The 23822-nt window shown below is 43.4% G+C and overlaps 2 protein-coding genes across 5 annotated transcripts; both read right to left on the reverse strand.

The window, feature by feature from the left end:
- Positions 1-1214: 1214 nt before the first annotated feature.
- eya3 (EYA transcriptional coactivator and phosphatase 3) lies at positions 1215-10389 on the reverse strand. Of its 3 annotated transcripts, none has more exons than XM_028421551.1 (19): positions 10270-10389; positions 7743-7847; positions 7262-7311; positions 7070-7164; positions 6909-6989; positions 6776-6830; positions 5537-5646; positions 5147-5284; positions 4887-4972; positions 4625-4802; positions 4305-4474; positions 4139-4222; positions 3968-4057; positions 3829-3887; positions 3585-3745; positions 3295-3409; positions 3076-3197; positions 2898-2998; positions 1215-2650 (listed from the first exon to the last, which is right to left on the reverse strand). In XM_028421551.1, the coding sequence occupies exons 2-19, from the start codon at positions 7797-7799 to the stop codon at positions 2570-2572; spliced, it is 1833 nt and encodes a 610-aa protein (XP_028277352.1). In that variant the 5' UTR covers positions 7800-7847; positions 10270-10389; the 3' UTR covers positions 1215-2569. The 3 variants fall into 3 exon arrangements, with proteins under 3 accessions (XP_028277352.1, XP_028277361.1, XP_028277369.1); XM_028421560.1 differs by having other exon boundaries at positions 7743-7850; positions 10270-10375; XM_028421568.1 differs by lacking the exon at positions 5147-5284.
- An 871-nt stretch (positions 10390-11260) lies between these two features.
- Positions 11261-21016, reverse strand: LOC114446126 (serine/threonine-protein kinase Sgk1). Of its 2 annotated transcripts, none has more exons than XM_028421590.1 (13): positions 20771-21016; positions 15519-15594; positions 14693-14768; positions 14561-14601; positions 14415-14472; positions 14243-14326; positions 14025-14156; positions 13808-13920; positions 13582-13705; positions 13405-13500; positions 13158-13313; positions 12981-13070; positions 11261-12888 (listed from the first exon to the last, which is right to left on the reverse strand). In XM_028421590.1, exons 1-13 carry the CDS (start codon positions 20796-20798, stop codon positions 12724-12726), a joined length of 1239 nt encoding a protein of 412 aa, XP_028277391.1. In that variant the 5' UTR covers positions 20799-21016; the 3' UTR covers positions 11261-12723. The 2 variants fall into 2 exon arrangements, with proteins under 2 accessions (XP_028277391.1, XP_028277383.1); XM_028421582.1 differs by lacking the exon at positions 20771-21016 and adding an exon at positions 16088-16323.
- Between the last annotated feature and the right edge of the window lie 2806 nt (positions 21017-23822).

Consider the following 23822-nt stretch of genomic DNA (forward strand, 5'->3'; position numbering starts at 1 on the left):
GGGGGGGGTAGTGATTATTGTAATTAAATTATTAGTATTGATTATTATAAGTGTTTACAGGATCACATTCAGGCTCTCTACGTGACTCCCTGTAGCCTCCTTGAAAAATGAGATGAAGTACATAATAAAAAGAATAGAAAGCAGCACTTAACAGCAACAATATTTGGCTTTAGAAAAGAAAAGAGGACACATGTTAAGGATACAGCCCCTTTTTTTTTTTTAAACAACGCATGGTCACTTTTCATGGCCATGGATTTACATACTTCAAAACAGACATGCAGACAAAAGTAAAGAAATAAACATTCAATAAGCTGAAAGGATGCAAAAGGTCTGTGTGAGGACTGATTTCTCTTAGGTAGTAACGACACCGAACAAATAAAAAGCACACTTCCTTAAAGCTGCTTTTCTTCTTCTGTCATCTAATCTGCACTAAACATCCTGCGTGTGATTGTCTCTAAGCGAAGGGTTTCACAGCAACAACATAAAAAAAACAAAACAGCGGATTGGATGATCATTGGAAAAATAAGAACTGGCTCCGTCAGCCCTTCAACTGAGCATTTCCCTCCATGATGGATGTGTAGTTTTCTACCAGACCTTTCACTTGCAGTGCAGACAGAACCAAAAAAAAAAAAAGGTAAGAACAGAAAATCCTGACAGCACGTTAAAAAGTAAAATAACACTTTGGATAATACAACATTGCAGTGATACATGTATCAAACAACAAAAACAAAAAGTACGTATTTCCCTTTGAGATTATGCATACAGATGATGGTTAAAGGCACAAATATAAATATGCACACAGACACACATTACACAGAAATACACATTCTTAACGGTCAAGCTGCATGTGTAGAAATCTTCAGGCTCAGTATTGTTCAGTCGTAATCTCCGCTGCTGCTGCTGCTGCTCTCCTCGCTGACTCACAAAACGAAGAATCCCTTGAAACACAGATTATGAGCAAAGTAAGAAATGTATTGCACAGTCATCGTCCTGTTTCCTCTGCTGTACGACTAAGGTTCTTGGGTCGATGTTTAGACGTGTTTTTGTTGCCGTTTTATGAGAATTTGTGAATAAAATTGTGGCTACAATGGTGTATAAACAAAAGTTTAGACACATTTCTTTGCCTGAAATAAAAGAAGAAGAAATAAACATAAAGAATCAGGAGCCATTAACTTCAATCGTCAAATAATACTAAGACTGGGTGTGTTCAGTAATCCAGCGGTGGGTGCTTGCATTTTTTTTTTTTTTTTTGGTGGATGTGATTTTCTTCATGAGATTTCAAGGACACTTGGGACTGTGCTCTGAGGAGCCCGTAGAACAGGCTGCATCAATATACAAATAGTATTGATTATCGTCTCTGTCCTGTGAAAACTGTACATCACCAGATTATCATGAGCACAATTTAATCCACCGTATTTATCGGTACCGTTTTCACAGGACGGTGACGTCATATTTATGTACCCCCGTGCAACTCTCTGCTAATAATACTGTGTCTGCTAGCCAAGGCCAAGTGCAAGTCTTCAGGCGAACCGCTGAAGCGAACCAAGCTTTATCCTCACATTTTGAATCGCATACCGCAGCCGCCCCTCAAAAAAAGCACGCGCTGCTGGGACACACTGTGACATCGCGCCGTCAATCACTGCAAATCTGATGATTATCGAGTGATTGCTGCTACATTTCTTACCAAAGAGGTTCAATAAACCGACCTGCAGGGATCCTGTCATCTAAAGGTCTCTCAGCGACTCGGCCATGTGACACATGTTACTTTGTGCTGAGGATTGTGGGTCAGAATAGCCACAAAAAAAAGCATCCTGGGTCATACTAATTAGTTTTCTAGCATATTCCTGTCAGCACATGCTCAGTGACCACAAATCACACACACCATGTGAACAAAGCACTGCACATCTGTTGTTACGACACAGTGGAGAGGTCAGAGCAGCTGACCGACGGTGTGGCCGGGTCAGGAGGGGAGGTCATGAGCTAATGGTCCGGTACCTTTTTAACTGAGAGGCAAACTTAAAATAAATGTATCTGGTACTTGTGAACTGTCATTAACCTACAGATTTGCAAACAACATGGCTGCTTTCAAGTCTAAATATAAAGCTACAACAACAACCTCAAAAAGCCAATAAAGAACAACGGGCCTTTGGCTGCTTATATCAAGGCAGAAAATCAAGATTAAAGAGGATAATGCTCACTGCAGAATCATTCTCATGAACAACAAGAAAAAAAAATCAAATGTCGTCACTTCTGTGTCCAAATCAGTGCCAGAGGTTAGCTGCCGTAGAGGAGGGAGTGCTGGGCGAGAGGAACCTTAACTTCAGCCGACTGATGCGTCCAGTTTGTGTCTCACAGTCAGCTCCGACCCAAAGTCCGCCTCAAAACATTTACCACCACACAGTCATCAGTGAGAGCAGACTGATTCTAATAGCCGAGTGTGTATTGTTGGGGTTGTGGAGGATATTTTCTTTTTCTTTTTTTTTCTTTTTTAAACCACACACACACTCCACAAGTCACCAGCATGACGACATTTTCCCTTTTAGCGTGCGACATCCATAGAGCGTCTTCTTTACAAGAAGTCCAGTTCCAGCGCTTGGTGGAGGGACACGAGGTCGCCGTGATTCGAGATCCGCCAGAAAGGCATGTTGTGCTAAGGAAGGAGCGAGACATCTGTTTAGCAACATAACTGAAAGGAGGAAGCAAAGCTCCACTGTACGACTGGAATTCAGTTTAAATTTCTACATAAACAAATATGAGACAAGAGCAGTGATTCACAGGGAGGATGGAGGCTTTGTGGTGCAGACAAATTATGAGCAAACAAGAGTTACAGGGTGCCTATAAACAGCAATATTCCCATAGCGGTGTCCATGTGAAGGTATCCACTGTTACATTTCTACCTGTTTTGCTGCGAACTCCTCGTCTCGACCGTCTCCTATCACCACATAAGTCACTTTTTTCCCAAAGCGAGAGATGATCCTCTCGAAGCAGCTCTCCTTCCCTGCGTGAACGGACACCAGGTGGTTACGATCCATCACCATTTGCACCACAGATTTAGGTGGCACTTTCCATACGTACCTATTTTCGTGGCGCTGTAGATGTTCTCGATGGGGAAGACGTCTCCCAGGCCGTAGAGCAGCACTTTGGCCAGAGCAGGAACCAGCTGAGTGGTGGTGACCAGCACGTTCATGCACTTCCCCCTGTCAGCGGGAATTTACAGAAAGATGCTGTTAATATGGCACTTAGGCACATAGACTGAATATATATATATATATACAAAAGGTGATGTTCTCTGACCTGGACTGGATGAGCAGCAGAGACTTGAGGGCTGTGCTCAGCCAGGCGTCTGTCACGTTCTCAATCTCAGACTGCAGCCTTAGCAGCAGCTCTCTCTTCATGGGACTCAACAGGCCTGGAATAACAACAACATGTCAAACCAAGACACACAGAGTTCTGTTTATTTTAGCCACTCGGGTGAAACGGCTCTGGTTTATTTGTTTAACTTCAGACATTTTTAATCTTGATTAGACTGAATAAATACTAATACTGCAGCTGAGATGACACAGATTGACATGATATCAACTCACCGCCAACATTTCCTTTGTAGCTGTTGTAGATCTCTTTTAGCCGGCGGTAGCGAAAGGCGAGTTTACGCATCCACTCCACCCCTCCTTGGACTCCTGTTGTGGCTCCTGATGCACCTCCACCACTGGGACCATTGAAGCCATCCGCCAGGAAGTTATAGTTGCTAAAACAAGAGAAAAATGTTTTGAGTGATAAGAAACATGGGAAGAAACCGGTCTTGGTTTTGAAATACGTTTCTGAACACACCTCAGGTCCTGTCCGTTGTCATCAGAGGCCACATCCTCAACATGGACCTGATCACACTCCTGGAAGAGAACACAAGGTGTTGTCCATTAGTGGTTGTTTCACCTGGACAATCATGTCTCCTGCGATGTTTCACACTTACCTCCAGGTCGTTGAAGAAGAGATGAGTGTCTGCCAGCTCAAAAATCAGCTCCTCCATCTGCAAACCCAAGTTCAGTACCGTCGCCGGGTCCTGAACAAACACAGACCAACGTTAAGCAAACAGATTTCACAATACACTGAGCTGAATATTTGCTTCTTTCTAGACGTTAACCTTGCCAAACTTCTGTGCGTAGGAGCCTGTGAGCAGCGAGTGGAATATGATGATCGTCTCGTCCAGATCCCACAGAAAAATGCGCTAAAAAGTTGAGAGGAAACTATGATTACTTTCTGCTGAACAAACAGATCGCGGTGCTCTGAAAATTCCACTGCACGGTTACCTCTAGGTCACTGTCAGCAGGCGGGGAGCTGTCAGACTTCTTGGCTTTTCCTTTGGCTTTGCCGACCGAGTTCCTGCGAGCAACCTCGTCCTGGTCTCGGGCTCCAGCCGGGACAGCCACACCGGTGGGAAGGGCCGCGCCTACTGGGAGGTTCTCAGGAGGGGACGCGTCTTAAGACAAGACAAGAGAGCACAAATATCTGAACAAAGAGTCCACATTTACAGCTTCATTTTCCACCACACAGGCGCAGACCGCACTGACGGCCGGTCTGGAAACAATAAGGGATAAACACAAATCACAAACTGGTTGCTTTGAGTCACCTCTGGGAGGAAGTCCAGCCGAGGCGGCCTCCTCTGACTTCACAGCTGAGTATCCAGCCACGCCCACACCGGCACCGTGCTCATCACTGCTGGGCAGCCCAGCGGGCACGTAGCTTGGAGGCAGAGTGTAGTACTGCGAGAACTGACCCTGTCCCAAAGAGTTATAGCTGCTAAACTCCTGCAGGGAGTGAAAAGGTGAAAAAAAAATCAAATAACCTCATCAATGGGCCAACATCTGCAGAGTTTTGTTCTTGGTTCTCACCTGATGGGGCACAGCAGTGGAGGCTGTAGTGACAGCTGTAGCAGATGGGATGTTGGAGTACACGCTGGATGTCGTGAAGCTTGAGCCTGGACACAGAAACGACTGTTTAAAACAGAGCCACAGAAACAGAGCAGCGAGAGCAGGGAAAACAGAGCTGTGCCACTGCAAGGTGTCCTATATTTGTTTCGCTGTGTTGCGGGGAGTGTGAGAGCGTTACGTTGTGAGACAGAGTGAGACAGAGTGAGGTCGTTGCAGCTTGCCTTGGCTTGGATATGAGTAGTGCAGCTGGCCCGGCTGGGTTGAGGTATATGCGGTGCTGAAGCTGAGAAACCCAGACTGGCCAGCAGAGGGTGCCTCAGGCAGCCCTGTCTCAGTTTTTATGCCTGGCCACATAGCACCTGAAGATGAAAGAGAGCATCGGAAGCAGAAAATGAAAGAGGCGGCAGGAAAAGTGGGTCACTGAAGACCAGGCCGAAGCTAAGAAACCAGGTCCTCCAGTCAGGATGTGTGTAAGAGCAGAGATCAAAAGCAGAACTCGACAGCGCCAAAGCTCAGTAAGGCCATTAAAGCAAAGTAACAAAGGTGTGATGCTGAGTTTGTTTTAGTGAACAGACTCTAAATAGGCTGTAGGAGGGCAAGCAGGCACTAACCAAAGGGTGGGAGACCGTAGGTCTGTCCTGTCTGAGGGAAGGCTGAATACACAGTGGACTGGACCAGAGGAGAGAAGGCCACCTGACTGGTGTAGGACGTCACTGTGGGGCTGGAAAAGAAAGAGAACTAGTATCTGCAACAGAACAGTGTACATGCAGGCAGGTCTGTCCTCAATATGAAGGAGGACAGTCTACAACAGGGGTGGGCAACATAGACCTCCATAGGAAAAGCAAAGGGCCACATTTTTCATAAATAATAATATAAATTGGAGACCACTGGCACAGTATCTACCTTTATAAATATGCTCCTGTTACATTTTCATCATTGTAAGAATCTTTTGTCATTTACTGCTTACTCCTCTGTCCTCTGTGTGTGTGTCCAGGTCTACTCTGAGTGTGTGCTGGTTGTATGTTGAAACACACACACACACAGTCCAGAGCAACACAGATGATGTGAAGATATTTTTACAGAACAAAACCATTTAAGTTAAAGTAAAAGTTAAAGTAGCAAATCCCAGAGTTCTGAAAGTCGGGCAAGATCTGTACTTTTTAAGAGCAGATGATGATGAAATGTCGGCTGCAGCACCGTGGTAACATCTGAATGCGCCGTAGAGTTTCTGTGTGCTTTACCATACATTTCAGCATAGTCGCGCAGCATTTTTAAAGTGTACACAGCAAGATCCTGTCTCTGCAGAGAGTAGATGGGATGACGCAGTACAGCAGCGTGGAAGAGACAAGAAGGGTTGGAAAGACGTTACCGGTAATGCCGTGCTCAACAGCTGACTTTTGCTGCCTTTGTTTAATATTGTGTGCAATTATTGTGCGCACATTGAAGACGCAAGCGGGCCGGGTGTGGCCCGCGGGCCGTACTTTGCCCAGGTTTGGTCTACATTCATCCCCAGCTGTGATGTAAACCCGACTGGTGGACAGTCCTCTGTGCCTTTCTCTGTAATGTCGTGACATTTTTCTATCTGAGCCACATCACATTCCCACCTGCAGTTCTACAGCAGATAACAGAATAAAGGACAAAACCAGTGCAGGACAAAGTGCGGCATGTATGCGGTAAAGATATTTAAATATTCTGAGTCTTACACAGAATTAAACAGCTCTTTTGATCATGCTACAGTAGGCAGAATGCACACTGCTCACATAGTTTCTGTGCACAATTCATCTCCAACAAATGTCTACAAATTCTTATCTACAAGCTATTTGCATATTAGCTTCATGCTCTGTACTCACTTGTTGTCTTGATAAACCTGTTGGGTGTATTCAGACGTAGCCGTCGTGTCAGCGGCTGTAAAAATAAAAGCACATGTTCAGTGTCCACAGCAGGACGTCATTGTTCAGCACAGCTGAGGGGTTGTGTTCGTACCTGAATGTGCATATGAGTTAATGGTGTCACCACAGTCCTGTGGAGCTGCTCCTGGGTCTGCGTTTGATTGATTCTGTTCACCTGCAACCATAGACACAAAATATACATAAATATACATCACCTGTCACATGAGCCCCTTTCTCCCCACACGTTGAACCTACCTGGATTAATCTGGGCATTGGACAGGGCAGAATAAGAGCTGTCCTGTGCAGATGAGCCTAAACCTTCAGTTGGGCTTCTGTCATCACCCAAATTACTGAAAAATAAACCCAGATTGTATTAGAATTAATCTCTCTGCACTGGATCTTTATCGATGCAAAGAGCCATTTAAAAGATGCAAAATAAACACCAACCATTGTTCTTTCTCCAGCCCGCCATCTATCTCAATCTTGGCTTTCTTTACCTGCACACAAAGTAGTTTAAGAAGAGATTATAATCCCATGAAATGAATCTTTTTCCCCCCCTCAGTACATAAACTAGGAAACAAAAATTGTTCTTAAAACATAATCTAATAAAATTGACATTACTAACATCATGCGTAGTGTGCTGTGAGTACAAATGTGCAAGAAGTTGCAGAACTTTCACTCTTTAGAGTTATTATTTAAATAATGACAGGCTTTTTTTTAGTTTGTTGCAACCAAAAAACAACTTTCTGAAACTTTCTAACATAAAAATCACTGACTTTACATTACATATTACATTACAATACATTTCTATGATTACCAGTAAATCAGCAGCTATTGCACATGAGAAATAATATTTGAAATATTGCATAAACTACATGATGCAAGTGTTCTCCTGCTGCTGTGTGTGTGTGTGTGTGTGTGGGCTCACCGGCAGCTCAGGCAGCTCCTGCGAGTCATCCATCTCTGCAGCGGAGCGACCCGACATGTCTGCACGCTCAGCCTACTCTCTGTACCTGGAAAGCCTGTCGGGACCCTGCTTTACAACAACCACAGGAGCAAAAAACACACACACAGGCACAGAGTAAACCTTATGTAGTATCCCAAAGTGCCACTCTCCCCTCCCACTGTCCCATAAAACGCTCATGGATGAATCCCCCACCCCCCACCCCTCACTGGCGCTATCATGGCTTGATCAGCAGGGAGGCAGAGGCGCTCGAGGAAGTGGGGCATCCTGGTCTTAATCTCCTGCACGGGAACTGCAGGTGAGGCACGTGTGGAACTGATGTTGTCCAGTATCCCCCCCCAGTCATTGTGTTTACTGTGGGATTAAGGATGCGTGCCACCTTACATGTGACCTAACCTAAATTCAAGGAAAACATAGTCTCCCGAAGCTTTAGCTGCTCAGGTGCAAGCTGTCATATCAATAGATGCCCCAGGGGGATAAGATCTAACCTCGTTTCATCCACTGCTCACTCGACTGGCCTTTCCTCACAGCTGGAGAGATGGAACATTTATCTAACTGACATAATGTAGACAGAAAGAGAAAGTAGGTCAGACGGCAAATTTAAGATCGCACCAATGTGTCAAGCAGTTAATGGTGCACGCGCTGAATCAAAAACATACCACCTGAATTGATCAGCACACATAAGCTAAATGCAAGGTTTTATGTAAGTGAACTCAAAAAAGCATTTAAAGGAGAATAAGGCCAGGGACAGCTTCCTGACAACCCAGTTAGTCTTGTTTATGAAACTAAAATGGATTTTAGGGAATAAAGAAAGTAAAGAACGCGTGTGTGTGTGTGGTCTAATCTAATTAGCCCTCTCTATCAGCTCGTGTGAGTGTGCTCACCTGTATTTGCACACATGTCTGCGTGTGTGTGTCGGGCAGCTGCGTGCAGACAGCAACGGTGAATTGTAAATGACCACACAGAAAGAAATGACATGCAAGGTATAGATGCGTGTGTGTGTGTCCACTATTCTTCATATGCTGCAGACAGTGCTGAGTAATTTTTTGTGTGATCTTTTTTATTGAACCAGTTAAAGCTCTCATGGAAGTTAAAATACTTCCGTGTATATACCAGCATCACTGCCATATTTAATAGACTTGAACTCATCAGAACTATCATCCCTTCAGGTGCTGCCACCGAGGTGTACCAAGGCGTTCACAATCACCTTCTGCCTGCATCCCAACAACAGTGTTGAATAGCACCACCTGAGAAACACCATCACCCTGTTACAGGATCCTTCAGGTGTCTCCTCTTCTACTGACTACTTTCCCTAAAGAGTGCGATATCAAAGCTAGGACACCACAGAGCAGAGGAAACATAAAGCCGTGGTCATGGGATTTTCCTTTCAATGAAAGGCAAACGTCAAAAAAAACCCATTGTTTTATGGATTGTGCCATTTTTTTAAATAGTTTTCTAGATAAAACTGCCGCATTTAATTAGAGTCGAGGGATTGTTGAGGAGTTTTAGAAGGGACAAGATGTTTTTGGCTAGGATGCACATCAGCCAAACATTATATTAACCTATATATAACCTATAAATTAAAAAGCACCCAATTATTCCACATGCAAAAACGCCAAATGGATCAATTGCTTTCTAGGAAATTAGGGAAAAAAATTATCTAAATACCTATTATCTAAAAAAAAAAGCACCTCTTTGGTGATCCTTTGATATTTTCAAAAAGAAAACGAACTGCAGCTCATTGTTTGCAGATGACATGTTTATCTGATGAGCTGCAGCTGCATGTCTGTTTACTAGTAATAAGACCGGACAGTCATTTTAATGCCGCTTCTCATGTCACGTTGCAGATAAAGACAGAAATGCAGGCAGGACACAGGCAGCATCAACCCAAGGTAAAGTTCCAACGTCCTCTGCAAATGTTAGGTTAGCTGAATTCAAATAACGCAGCCGAGGGGACAGTTTACTGTGAAGGTGAAGTCAGGCATCGGACTACTTCCTGAAAACCAGCAGCTTGTTTTTAATTTAAACTCAACAACAATAAAACAATAACTACCGCAACACGTTAAGTCAGATATGGACAACAAAATTAACAATCACTGGCACGACTAAAGTACCAAATAAAGCGCACCTAACCAGCATTTAGACTCCACCGTGCAGGCTTCCAACAAGAACGCTAGCTTCTCAATGTTAGCTAGTAGGATCAGCTATTACTTGTGCAATTAAACTAACACAATCCGCGTCTCTCATCGGTGCTTTTGCACGCTTTTGAGTTTAATAGTCGTTTAGTCATGTTGGTTAAATCCATAGCTATACTTTGTTTAGCCCGGGCATGAAAGTTTTCGGCTCCAGACATTAGTCGGCACCAGCAGCCATTGGAATGGGTGCAGAAATGGCAGCGTGTGAAAGCATCTTACTCCCGCTGCATGCAAATCCAAAGCTGATCGCTAAACTAACACTGCTGACACCTCGAAACAATCAAAGCCAGGCTTACCATTGAAGGAGCAAACGAGTAGCGCTTTTATTTAAGCGTCTTCAATTGAATCCACAGTGTCAAGCTTTGTCTGTTGTTAGGGAGCACTATTTTGCAGGAAGTTTTAGTCGCGGGACCTACTGCGCATGTGCGAAACGTTGAGTCACAGAAGCTCTTTCTTCGGCTCGACAGGAGGCGACAGGTGTGGCGACACAACGGCACAGGTGAGAGAATAAAAGCGAGCATTTGTTATTTGAACAGATGAACTCAACTTTAAAACGCTGCCAGGCTTCACCACAGCTTTAACAAAGAATGTTGCTCTAAAACATGTGGGAATTAGAATAAATGAGAAGAAGGCACACCTATTTTTTTAAGCTACCGGATTTTAAAATTGATGCTAATTTCTCATTCTCAGTTGTAAAAACGCGATAACACATGAACTAGATCAACTTTAACTGACTTAAAATAATTTAAAACACAACATTGTATCAATCATCATGATAAGTTATGATTTTTTTTTCAATTTAACACTACTACTTTAGTGTTATTCACCAAGAATTCAGTTATTGACTGAGTTTTGGTAGCATGATTTGAATGAAAATATTACTATATACTTACTATAATATATTATTTTAGGATTTATATCTATATATAACAACAAACACAGTACACTTGAATTTTGTGGGTGATTTTATTCGCCATTTCTGACACAAGTTACAGTATTTGAATTGATCATTATCTCTGTTTATACAGTAGCAGTGACATGAAAATAAATACACATTAAAAAATACAAAACGAAAAAATAATGCTTCCAAATATGGAAGAAAATTATCTAGAACTGTGTGTTGCCTTGTTTAGTTTGTCATAATTTTCAGTCGGTGTCCATTTCTTTCGATGCAAAAACTGAAAATGGAGCAAAACAAATTTATGTATAATCCCTGTTGGAGTAACAACACTCCTCTTTCAATAGTCAGATACATATCAGAGCATAAATTATAACTTACACTGCTGATAAAAGAGATACATTGTTTATTCATTCCTTCAGTTATTACAATATTTTATTGCACTTTTCCAGAACCATAGTATGGAGCAGGCTCAGAGCTGAGCAGTGCCAGTGCCTGCTCCACCTAGTGGTTGTTTTTTTTTTACAGAATATTTTCTATAAAAAGGACCAAGAGGTTTAGGGAAAAGAGATATGTACATACAATATACATGGATCAGGCCGCCCTGGACAGGCACAAGACATTCACAGTTCCTCTCTACTCAATGCATAAATACAAAGATATTTGTAACCATAGAATTAATCATCTGTCTTAAGTGTTTGCGATAAAACAGCAACCACTTTAAATTAAATAAGACTGATATACAGTATATATATATATATGTGCTATCATTGATGTGGGCTTGTTATTGCTGGTTGAACTCTCTCTCCTGATCAATAAGTCCTTCATAAAGTTTGCAAAAAGCAGATATAGATTAACACAGTCACTTGTTGTTGATGAAAACGAGATGAAAAATAAAATATATTGTCATAGATGAAACATAATATACACTAAGGAACATTTACAATTGTTTTATATTATATGCAAAACTTTTTTTTTAAAGTAAACAGTGAATGTTTGTGGTTATTAAAACATGGAAAACCTTTTGGTTTCACAATAAAATATATTTATATATATGTAACTTGTTTCTACACAGTACAAAGTTTGATTTCATTTTATGAGGACAAGCAGGTCGAAAATGTTTCTGTTAAAGCATACCGCTGTTATATTTCTATTTGGTCCATGTTTCACTAGTATTGTACAATATTGAAATGCCATTAATTCTTTTGTGTAGAGATATGAAACGAAAAGATATGTGGCTCTCTAATCCAAAGTTGGTGATGCTTAAAAAGCAACAAGTTTCTTGACCCTCGTTTCCTCGAGTGCAATTGAGCATTCACATGAAAACAAAATGCAATGTGGAAAAAAAACAAAAACAAAACAGCTTCAACATTAAGCAGACAATGTAATGAAGGCATCACCTTTAACAGATTACGCCCTGGTCAAAAGTCCAAACAAGTAAAACTTATTTTTTTTAATAGTTTTTGATAAAGCTGACTCTTGCCAATGCTGTTGAAGCTGCGCAGACTGCCTTTTGAACCTCAGGCACTTCTCTTCACATCACCGGTAGCTGTGGCTGTAGAGCCATCAAAGAACGATGTTTTATGACCCCTGTGCATCCATGCTTGGCACACCTATATTATGGTTTTGGATGGTCGAGACAGAAGTGTAGGACCGGTGGTGTTGTAACACGAGAGTCCCCCATCTGTACACCAGCCGTGTGTAAGATCCCTCAGTATTCATGTTGGTTAGATCCTCTTATCAGGCCTTGTAGCGTCCTGCTCCGGCATGGTCCATGAGTCAGAAAAACACTCAATCCAGAGCTTTTTGTATGGTTTTCGTTCTCAGGATAGAGGGGTGGAGGTGTTGGCTTTCACATGAAGGAGTGGCCTGCTGGAGGCCCATACGAGAAGCCTGGAAAGGCTCCAGCTGCTTCCTTGATGCTGCTGGTCACAGTCAGGGTGTCAGTGCACAGAGAGGAGGACACGGGCAGGTGGGTAAACTCAGGGTCAAAGTGTCGGAGGTCTGTGGGGCCAGACTGTGGGTAAAAAAATATTAAAAAACATTAATCAACAGAAGGTTCATCAGCAGTAATTTAGACAACTAATTGATTGTTAAATCCTAACATACCACTGAGGGAATGAATGGTGGTGTGATCTTTTTGGCCATCAGGTCATCCCAGTTGATGGGAGAGAAGAAGGAATGGTACTTGAGTTCGAGCTGGAGGGAGAAAAAGGGGCTTGATTATTAGTCTGATAGCAAAGAAGGTGCACAGATCTCCTACAGTTCTGTGTGATTTGTGCTTACAAAGTCGTCTTTCACTCCCAGCCTCTGGGTGCGGTCCTTCTGCAGAAGCCCCTCCAGCAGTTCCCTGCCTGCGTTTGACACATTGGGCTTGAGCACTGGAGCCTTGTGCAGGATGTTGTTGTACATTTCGGCTGTGTTGCGGCTGTAGAATGGTGGCTGTTAAGAAAAAAAAAATCAAAAGTTAATATGATTTGAATAAAATAAGGAGACTCACAGAAAGAGGCACAGAGTCACAGATTTTACTTACAAGTCCGTAGAGCATCTCATAGAGCACTGATCCCAGGCACCACCAGTCAACGGTGCGGTCATAAGCCTGCTTCTGGAGGACCTCAGGGGCCAAGTACTGTGAGGAAGACGAGGAGAACATCAATACAAGTCCAACATTTAGACTATTACCATAATACCTTGAAGATCCGTGTTGTACCTCAGGCGTTCCACAGAAGGTTGTCGTGGTACTGTTGGGATCAAGGCCTTCCTTGCAGAGGCCAAAGTCTGTCAGGACAATGTGTCCCTGTGAGTCTAGCAGGATATTCTCAGGCTTCAGGTCCCTGTAAGGAAAATTAGATTTGATTAAATCCTGCCTCCTACGCTTCACTCCTAGGTCATGTTCACATTTGTCCACTAGGGGGTGCTGTAGGCTCACTCATTACCTGTACACAATGTGCAGAGAGTGGAGGTAGCCAAGTGCACTTGCAATTTCAGCAGCGTAGAACCTGGCTCTGGGCTCCAGGAAGATCCTCTCTCTCTGGAGATGGTAGAACAGCTGGAGAGAGAAAAAAACATCTGTCAGCATCTGCGCAGAACATATTCATGTATTTGTCGTTCTGGCCTGATTCTGTTCCGAGCGTGGTGAAGGGTGTGTCTTACCTCTCCACCGTTTACGTAGTCCAGCACAAAGTACAGCTTGTCAGTAGTCTGGAAGGAGTAGTGCAGCCCCACCAAGAAGGGATGTTTGATGTTCTTCATCAGCACGCTGCGCTCAGCCATGATATGTTTTTGCTGGAGATGAGAAAGAAGGCGGGTTTAAACTCACGATACATCGGAAGAAAGACATTTAGTTTAAGTTCATGTCATCAGGGTCTTACCTCTTTCTTCTTCAGGATGATTTTCTTCTGCAGCACCTTGACAGCATAGTATTTCGTGGACTCCTTGTGCCGAGCCAGCAAAACCTGTATTCCCAGCAAACATTTGCATTATAAATGGTGTCAGGGAGATGACAGACGTTTACATAACAGGTTGGCCAGAAAATAGTCTCACCTTGCCAAAGCTGCCTTTGCCGATGATTTTGAGGTAGTCAAAATCGCAGGGTTTGATCCTAAAGAAGACAAATACATGGACAGTTTAGTTTTTTTCCCCCGGACTGAATACAGCTTAAAACACAGAGATGGTATTAGTCTACTTACTGTGTTTCCTCAGCCAGGGAACTTCGTGAATTTAGGTACATCTGAAAGTACAACACAAGGGAGAATTAATGAACATAGGCATTGTCAAAATTTAAGAAGAAAATGAGTCACTAATAAAGAGTTTCTGCTTACTGGATGTTCAGGAAGTTCATCTTCAACCTCCTCGTTTTGATTCTCATCAATCTTCAGGAAGTTGTTAACTTCAGCACTGAGAGGGAAAACAAAGAGACGGTTATCAGCTGAAACTCAACACCAAATATCACCCGTTCCAATATGACTCAGAGTTCATGTTCTTCACTGTTTGATTAGTCATTATGGAGGGTTGCATTGTTTGCTGACTGACTGTTCTTGGCTGAAACTTCCAGACAGGTCAAGTTGTATGAAGGCTCATTGACTGCCTAACCTGTCTGAGAACAAGCTTAAGCTCAGACGCTGACCCACGACAGGTGGGCTCAGCCGACCGCTCTGAAGGACCCGGTCTGCTGCGACCGACCGACCCTCCCCAGCATCTGTCACCTCCAGATGCAGGGGCGCCAAGACCTCGACCTGGCCAAGCCTGAGAGAGTTCAGGACAGTGTGATGGGCCAAGCTATGTATCATGTGATAATTGAATTATAGGTTTATTCCCGTCTAGGGAACAGAAGGGATTTGTTTTGAAAGGTGATTAGCGGTGGAGAGATTGTTAGCGGGCTCATCATGAAAGGACTATTCTTACCCAGCCTTCTTGGACTCAGATTATACCTTTAACAGAATGTTCTGCCAACCTGGCTGATTGGATTGACCAACACACACTGACCATGAATGGGCTACTGATCAGAAATAATTTATAGAGCCCGGAAAGGCAGGAAGTAACTGATGCCCAGAGATGCTCTTTGTGCCTCATTTTCAGGGCTATATTTTCCCTCCAACAACCCAACAGTCCCTCCCCGGGGGAGATCTTTTTGGTAGAGATACTCACTGTTGGCAGATATGTGGGGTAGACACCAGCTTCTGGATGAAGTCATTCAGCCCCATTTTCCTCTCCTTGATGAAAGCTGCAGAGAGAAGAGGAGGAGGATGAGGATGAGGAGGAAGCCTTTACATGAGCGTGGAGAAGTCATCACACAGGAGGCAAACATTTTTCTATAAACTATAATCCGCACGTCCAAATATCCAGGGATAGTGTAGATTTGCGTGTGGTACACAGACCTCTTACACTGCGGGTTTATAGGTTATGCAACCACTTGGGTCACTCGTTCAAATACCACCAGTGGTGGTGGCCAGCCAAGCATTTTCCATCCTTGATCCTCATCACCAGGCAGATGGATGTTAGATTTCTTTAACCATATATTTTTATTTTGTCTTTAATTTGAATTTTCTGTAACATTTCGGTTTTTGTTTTTGCCATTAATTAATTAATTTATTGACTGGCGTCCCGTTTATTTACACATCAATAAAACGCTTGATTTAGATCCATATACAGGCACATTAAATATTTTTAGTGATGCGTGTTTAGTAATATTATAATTGTATTATTTTTATGCTCACCGGTGAGAACGGCTACAATCCCCCTCATTTTGCAGTAAGTTAGGTCGCATCCAGCTTCAGTCACGGCCATGTTGAGCGATAAACAAATATCCAGTACAAACAAACAGGTCCTCTGTGGTCCTCTGTGGTCCTCTGTGGTCCTCTGTCCGTCTTCTAACACTCTCTGTCTTGTCGCTGACTTCAGTGTCATGAAACGCGCAGAGACCAACACACCGCGCGTCGCGCTCTGAACTGCCTCTGCCCGAGCCAGCCACTGTATTTATACGGCACACGTGGTACCGCATTTTTTTTTTTAAACCCGTCACCGGCGTAACCAGGGCAACATCCCGTGGGCGTGACGTCACGGGATTCCGCTGCAGCCATATACTGCCTGCAGGAGGCAGGGAGATGACGAGAAGAGTACACCGCAGAGGAGGCGGAGGAGGGGGGAGGAGTGTGAAATGAGGAGGTGGTGGGGGGGGGGGGGGTCCTTCTCCCACCACCACCACCACCACCTCCTCCTCCTCCTCCTCCTCCTTTTCTCTCAATGGAAAATCTCCAACTCACTGTAATCACAGTCCACATAGTGGGATGCAGACCCGCAGCGGGGCTGGAGGTGCAGCTCCCGACGATCTTCATCATCTCATTCTGGATGTGAAGAAATGTATGTCACGACTGCTGCAGTCCTGCTTCTGCATGCACAGCCTGCAGTGCAAAACCCATATGCACCATAAAGTGATTAAAAAAAAAAAAAAAAACATACAAATACGATCCCGTACTTAAATCCGTGCACTTTCCAGATGCTTCTCATTCTAAATAATTAATGGATTTCAGTGGCTGATCAGGTCAGGGTTATGAAAGTGACTTGGCATGACCGAATTATATAAATTCAGAGAAATTGCAACTGACATCATGCTCATCTGAGCTTAGGCACTGCTCAATCCAGCTGTCAGAGATGATGTGGTCCACTAACCCTTTAAGTTACATAACTGTGCCATAATGCAGATGGATATACTGCCCGAGGAGCAAAGTGAAGCGCGCGCAGGAAATGTTCCAATCGTTGTTCCAGTCATTGTTAGTGATTTTTCAACAGAGGTTATTCACTGTCTCTAATAATGTGCTGCTCGTCTAAAAAATAGGAACATATTACAAAAAACATCATCAAACTGTGTCATCTAGGCAAAAAACATTTGATTAAAAGTGACTATAAATCTACCTCAGGACTCATTTAGTCAGTGGGGAACTCCTCTGTCTTAATTTGTTTTTCATGTGACTGTCATGCACCATTTAAAGGAAGTGAGACTAGGTACTTTATCTGTGGCAAAGTCTCAAACAGAAACTACCTGGTGCACAGCCAGCTTGTGGTCTACAGTATCATCTCATACCCTGGAACTCTACCTGAGTAAACACTCCCAGCTCGGTTTCAGCTCTGTTTACACACTGGAACACACCAGATCGGATAGCATGACACCGGCACCTCTCCCAGGCCTTTCCCTCACCTCCTGTAGCTCTACTGTGAATTATTCAGCAGTACCAAGACGAGGATAGTCCCTTTCTGTGTCTCTGGTACCTGTCACATGATAGATTAATCAGGTTTTATTCAGCACTTTCACAAAAGCTGCCCTCTTTTCCACCAGGCCATCTGATTGATGCAGATGAGTTTCCACCCACTGACAAGTCACCTGCCAGCAGCAGTAATGAAAACTTTTCCAGCTCTCATTGGGGTGCCATTGATTATAGCTTCCCAGCCTCAGTGTGATACTAGTTGTGACACTAATGTCTGCAAGTTGTTTCTGGAGTTGCATCTCAAATTCAGGCTCAGCAAACTGCTTAGTTTGGTAACTTACCTATCAGCTATAGGCTGTTTATGTTGGTGTGCCCATGAGTCATGGAGCCCAACTGACAGGACTGAAAGGATTGAGATGAGGAACCTGTTTATGCACCTTCTTGTTGTCACGTGAAGTGCAAATCTGGCAACTGGGGCAGTACTAAAGAAGTTTGCCCTCATTAAAAATCGAATGTGCCGTGTGCAGTATTTATGCATTTTGAGCTATCAAAGCAAAACACTGGTGATGTATTAGCTGATGTCACCCAACACCTCACTCCATCATGGGACGATAAAGCATCAAAAGTCAGTGTAAAGAGGCAGGCTGGGGTTGGAGGCGGTCATTTGATGCTGAGGTCAGACATAGACCTGGAACCTGGAAGGTCTCCTGGGTGAGAGTCAGAAGTAGTGTCCTATATGTTTGGGTTTTAATGTGTATCTATGGACGTAACGCCTCTGGGGTTTTGAATGGTTGACCGAGGACTACAGGCACTGTGAAGCCTTTAAAATACATAATTCATTATTGAAATTAGATACTTTGTGACTCAAATGTAGTACACATGAGGCACGACCTGGGCATATACTGCAGGCAGCAGAAGGTGGATGAGTTATGAGTTATGTAGCGAACAGTGACCAACTGTGAGGATGGAGGATCTCTAATTACCATGTGGGTCTTGTTGCCCAGCTCTCTGTGCGTTGTGAGTTTCTCACCCACACAGTCATGGCACCTTCATCATCCGTCTAACATATCTGATAAAATCTCTTCAGTTCCTCTTTTCTTTTGAAGCTTGTCATCTACGTTGTTGTGACTCTCTGAATCACGCCTACAACGAACTGCAGAGATGCAGGGCGGAGGTGGCGGTCGAGTCCGACTGCGTCGCACTACAGCTTCTGGCCCCCCCTGTGAGTGGGAGCAGATTTTGGCTGACAGAATGAGAGTTAGAATTACGTTGGCTTTGTTTCCCTCCTGAATTCTCAGGCACTAGATGAGATTTGTTTTGTTTTTTTTCTGTTCTCCACGAGGGATTAGATGGCTGCTCATACGCCTGTTTTATTAGATAAAAAAAAAAGAGAAAAGAAATGTTTGCTGCGGTGTGGTGACTCAGATGCACACTGCTTCTAAATCATACCATAATATATTACTTTAATGTGCTGCCAAGCGATTGGGATGATCCTTCATATTTAGAGCAGCAAAGCCTCCATTAATTATATTAATGTTACTGTGATAATTACTATGTGATGTTTTTATCATTATGCTCCTCCAGTCTAATATGCGTTTGCTATATAAGACTGAAAGCAACAAATATACGGAAACAATTTCATTCAGAGCACCAGGCTGTCATTCATCACATGTTGACCAAACATCATGAATCAGTGGGCTGTGGCGACTTCCGTTCCGTGTGTACATGGTTCCCTTTTTCTCTGCAGTAGGATAAAATGAAACATTCTGTTTAAGTAGCAACCAGACGCCTAAATAAAAACAGCCCATGGCTCACTGTGGCTTATGAAGTGTAGCATTGGATTTCACTGTTACCCTAGACTCGGGCTATCAGCGCCATCATTTATTTAATCCGGTTTGTGGTGCTGTGTGCTGATTCTTGCACATCCAGCTCCTGAGGTCAGTTGTTGCTATGAGATATTCATCAGGGAAATCAATCAGATGTGGCCACTGGAAACCAACTAATGAAGTGTGTCAGATGGTTTTAGATGACGACAATAAGCGTCATTGTATCACACATTTGAATTAGTGCCAACGTGTGGTTTGCATCTTTGAAACCATGTCAACAACTATTACAATAACAAGATGATTGAAGATACGTTTGTGTAACTGCGTGGCAGATATTCCCACTATCCAGCAGCTGATGTGCTCTGTAGATAAAGTAGTACGGTTTGTTTCCGATTTCTATTCAGAGAGCAGTTTTCTGCCATTTTCTGTCAGCTGCTGAGGGATTTTTTCTGCCTCCACTGATGATCCCTCTGATCCAAACAAATGCTCACTGAGCCCTTCCAGACTGCAAACATCATGGTGATACTTTGCAAGGCTAAAGAGGGAATGCTAACATCCTGAAACACAAAACAGAAAATAGATGACCAGGTGAGGGTGGAGCTGAGGTTGCTAGGGTTGAAGCTAGCAACCTGAGAGGGCACTCGCCTGTCACACGAAGAATTATCACCTTTAAATATGTGTAACGTTAAGCTTTAAGGTATCTAAATCAACAATAACTTCATTTTCAACCCATTCAAGGTTGTTTTGAATTGGAATTAGCTTTCTTCTGGAGCCAGCCTCCAGTGGCCACTTAGGGAACTGCATTGCAGGTTTTAAAAAAGCTAATTGTATTATGACTGTCTCCTGCTGTTTTTACTTTAGTCTATATGCTACGCTAAGCTAAACAGCTTGTCACTTTAGTATTTTTTTTGTAGTATGTTTTATCACTGAACACCTGAATCATCTGATCCCTGGGCTTGGTTTCAGTGGCAGGGCCTAGGTTTGGCTTTTATCCTCTCAGGTGACAGATGAGATGAGAAGTGAGGCTGCTGCATGGAGGAGGTGAGAGCCTCTGATGTGGACATTACGAAAATCAAGCAGACAATGTAAAACGTACAGGGGGTTCTAGAAGATGCCTTTGAATTTGGTTTCTAGTTTGTTCTGTATGCGCTAAAAGGAGACTGACGTCAAAGCACGCAGAGTGAATGCAGAAAGAGGAGGGGAGTTGATACAAAAAATGATAAGACGGTTAAATGTACAAGCAGAAAAGATATTCAGAAGGCTGAGATGTAAGTTAAATGTCTCAAGGTGCATCCTTTGTCGCCGTGCTGCTGAGACGGAGCACATTGCTCCCCTGACACCCCCAGAAACACAGAATTAAAGCAGCACCTACCTATGAAGGATTTCTTGCCGGTCTTCATTTCCTCCTAAGTGTTTGATTATATTTCCGGTCAGGCACAGAGTCTCAGATGAATGAACGCCTGTCTGCTGCAGAGCATCCAGGTGATTGTGAGCATGAGAAAAGATGTAGCCCTCCTGTAAATATATGCGTCCCTCTCCGTCTCCGTCTGCTTTTCAGTGGCTCTCACTGCAGCTGTGGTCGGAAATGACTTCGATTCACAGGCAAATAACTTTCCCCACCGCACTTCCCTGTTCCCTGCGCCTCTTCTGCCGTTTCTTCCTCTTATCACAGAGACTGCACTGACACCAAACAGCTGAAACCAAAGATGTGTGACGCACCTGCCTCTCCTCCTCTTTACCCCTCTCACTCCTCCACCTCCACCTCCACCCTCTTCTGTTCTTTTATCTACCTGGAGAGCCTCGTACAAAACAAAACCAGGTGTCTGGTTACAGCTCTCGTGAGTGTGGGAGTCCCTCTAGGGTCCCAGGCTCCATGACAGGGGGGGGCCACCTGAGGAATACAGAGAGCAGGGTTTTTATTAAAACCTGCTTTTAATTGGCCGTCACTGCAGAAGCGATATGTTCACTGCTTATCAGCTTCCTCTATCTCCTTCATTTACTGCCTCTCAGGAGATTCTGGGGACAGAATTAACTGGTTAGTCACACTGACAGCTCTGATTGCTTAGTTAGCTTCAGGCTGTAGGTCATCACATACAATGAGCACTATGTGACGAGGAGCAGGGCCTGTGACGTCGACTTACAAGAGAGTCATAGATGATTGACAATGAAGTGCTGCAAGTACATATGCATATATATATATACATTGCTTTAAGGGCCAAATTTCAGCATCAAACCGTGTTTTAACGCAGCAGTCGAAGTCATCTGGGTTGGGATCAGGTGACTGTTAATGTCACAGCTTCCACCCCTTTGTCCTGGATCCTGAAAGCAACCATTCAAACTGAAACCACTGAATGCCCATTATTAGTTGTTTTTAGGGATGTGTGACTAGTAGGACACAGATTATGTAATAGAACCTGAGAAATAAGTCCAAAAAAAGCAGAGAAGTTTGTTGTAAATGGGGAAAGTTTGCTTTGTTTTTTTTCCCCTCAAAGCTGTCTTTCTCTGGGGACTTTGGAGTCTGTACATTCTCCCTGTGTCTGTGTGGGTTTTCTCTGGGTACTCCAGCGTTGGGGAGTACCTGCCTTGGTTTGTCTCTCTGACTTGGCTTCTGCTTTTTAACACTTGGCTTCTGCTTTTTAACACATGTTTTTTCCCTTCAGACTTGTTGCTTGATGACTCAGGTGTATAGTCTCAGCTGAGTTCTTTTCCATTTATTAAAGACCTGTCTTGTACAACTGGAGCCCCCAGAGGGTTAATTTGTCACCTGCTTCTACAGAGAGCTTTGGGAGTGGAGGCTTGCAGATGAGTCGATCTGACTTGAATAATTCAACAGTCCTTCTCCTTTTCATTTTTTGACGTTTTTTTTTTCACCCACACAGTCAGGAAATGTATGCAGTGAAGTTTAGTCACACAGATTGGACTATGACAAGTTGGAAGAGCTCTTAGATTGCAAACAAATACACAATTTTAAGCTGTTTTCAGCTATACATATAAATCTGTTTTGGATTCTGCTCTAAAATCATCATGAAGGTCACCTTTTATTCTGTCTTAGCCCTCAACATTCAGGTGGTAGGACTAAGAGGATCGTCCGCTGAAGATCCTGGCAAGACAACTTGCATATTTATGTCATGATGCATATCACAGCTGGTTCATTCTGTCTTGTGAATCGAAAGAATCTGACAGATTCCTGCCCTGCTCTCACCAACAGCTAAGAAGCATTATTTAAATTCTAGAACCATGAACCATGAGAGAGAAAGAGCTGAGCCTCCTCTTCCAAGCTCTCATCCAGTCATCTCATGATTGTGTTGAAACAAAGCGGCTTTGCCAACAAACATATTTTTTCAGCCTGCTCATCACCTGCACGACATGATTCCTAGAGAAAGTTAAAATAAATACAGATCGATATCATGTAGCTTGAGAAAAAGGGCCACGTGGATGTTTTCATTTCAAACAGAATCACAGCCTGATGCTTTTCCTGATGAGGCCGGAGAATAAAGGCTGTGATCTGTGACCAAACACTTCTGACTGCACAGATTTGCATGTAATTTAAATGAGGGCAGGGTGTGAGCAGAGGAAGTGTAAGGTAAACATGAGCTGGTGTGAGATGGGCTGACACAGAAACAGGACAAAATGTGACATGTGATTGTTTGTCTCTGACTTCATTGCTGAGGACTGTAGTGGACATTGTAATGAAACAAAAGGTTGCTGTTGTCCTGACAGACAGTAGCATGTTTGTTGTCGCTGGAAACAAAGAAAAGTTTTAACCAGTTTTATTTGATTATTCCTACTTATGGATTAATGAATATTTAATGGGGGGTTTCATTTACAGTTTCTTGGTAGCATCATAATGCCATGCAGACATGCTTTTAGCTGAGCCAGCTAAGCTAAGCTAATCAGTTTCTTCTTAGTTTTATTTTTAATAAATGGATCATGAGAGTCTTGTGGATAAAGGAGAATATGGTTTCTAAAATGTTAATACTTAAGTAAAATGTGCATAAAAACATTAATTAATTATCATCTTGTCTATGCACAACTATAAATCTTCCTTAATGTGTAATAAGACGGCAGATATGCTGCACATCACCTCTAAATTTCTGTGTCTGAGGGCAGATAGACTTAAAGTTCATTATGTTCCTTCTCTGCAGATCTGCCAGCATGCGTCTTGTCCGTTTTGACCGTTCAGCCTTACTCAGCCAGTTCTTGGCCACCAAGTCAATGGTACAGACAAGGACAAGTGACCTGTGAGCAGAGGAGGCAGCCCAGAGGAGGTGAGGGATTGAGATTACTCTGTCTGTACAGTAGGTCACGCTGCGAACAGCCCCGGCTCACCTGTTGCTATCTTTAACCTGATTAGCAGCATGTCATGCTAGAGGAAGAGCTCTCAGTGTGATTGTGTGTGTCCTCTCTGCCGTTAAAGTCAAGAC

Source organism: Parambassis ranga, chromosome 2 (assembly GCF_900634625.1).
Source record: "Parambassis ranga chromosome 2, fParRan2.1, whole genome shotgun sequence".
Taxonomy (NCBI): Eukaryota; Metazoa; Chordata; class Actinopteri; family Ambassidae; genus Parambassis; species Parambassis ranga.

Excerpts from the sequence above, each read along its gene's own strand:
- eya3 (XM_028421551.1), bottom strand. The coding sequence starts at position 7,799 with ATGTCGGGTCGCTCCGCTGCAGAGATGGATGACTCGCAGGAGCTGCCT. Across the intron at positions 7,312-7,742 it reads AGGAGCTGCCTGAGCTGCCG|GTAAAGAAAGCCAAGATTGA; the intron begins GTGAGCCCACAC and ends CTTTGTGTGCAG. Across the intron at positions 4,058-4,138 it reads ACGCACAGAAGTTTGGCAAG|GACCCGGCGACGGTACTGAA; the intron begins GTTAACGTCTAG and ends GTGTTTGTTCAG.
- LOC114446126 (XM_028421582.1), bottom strand. The coding sequence starts at position 16,277 with ATGACACTGAAGTCAGCGACAAGACAGAGAGTGTTAGAAGACGGACAG. Across the intron at positions 14,769-15,518 it reads ACCCCACATATCTGCCAACA|TGCTGAAGTTAACAACTTCC; the intron begins GTGAGTATCTCT and ends TTTCCCTCTCAG. Across the intron at positions 13,501-13,581 it reads CCTTCTGTGGAACGCCTGAG|TACTTGGCCCCTGAGGTCCT; the intron begins GTACAACACGGA and ends TCTTCCTCACAG.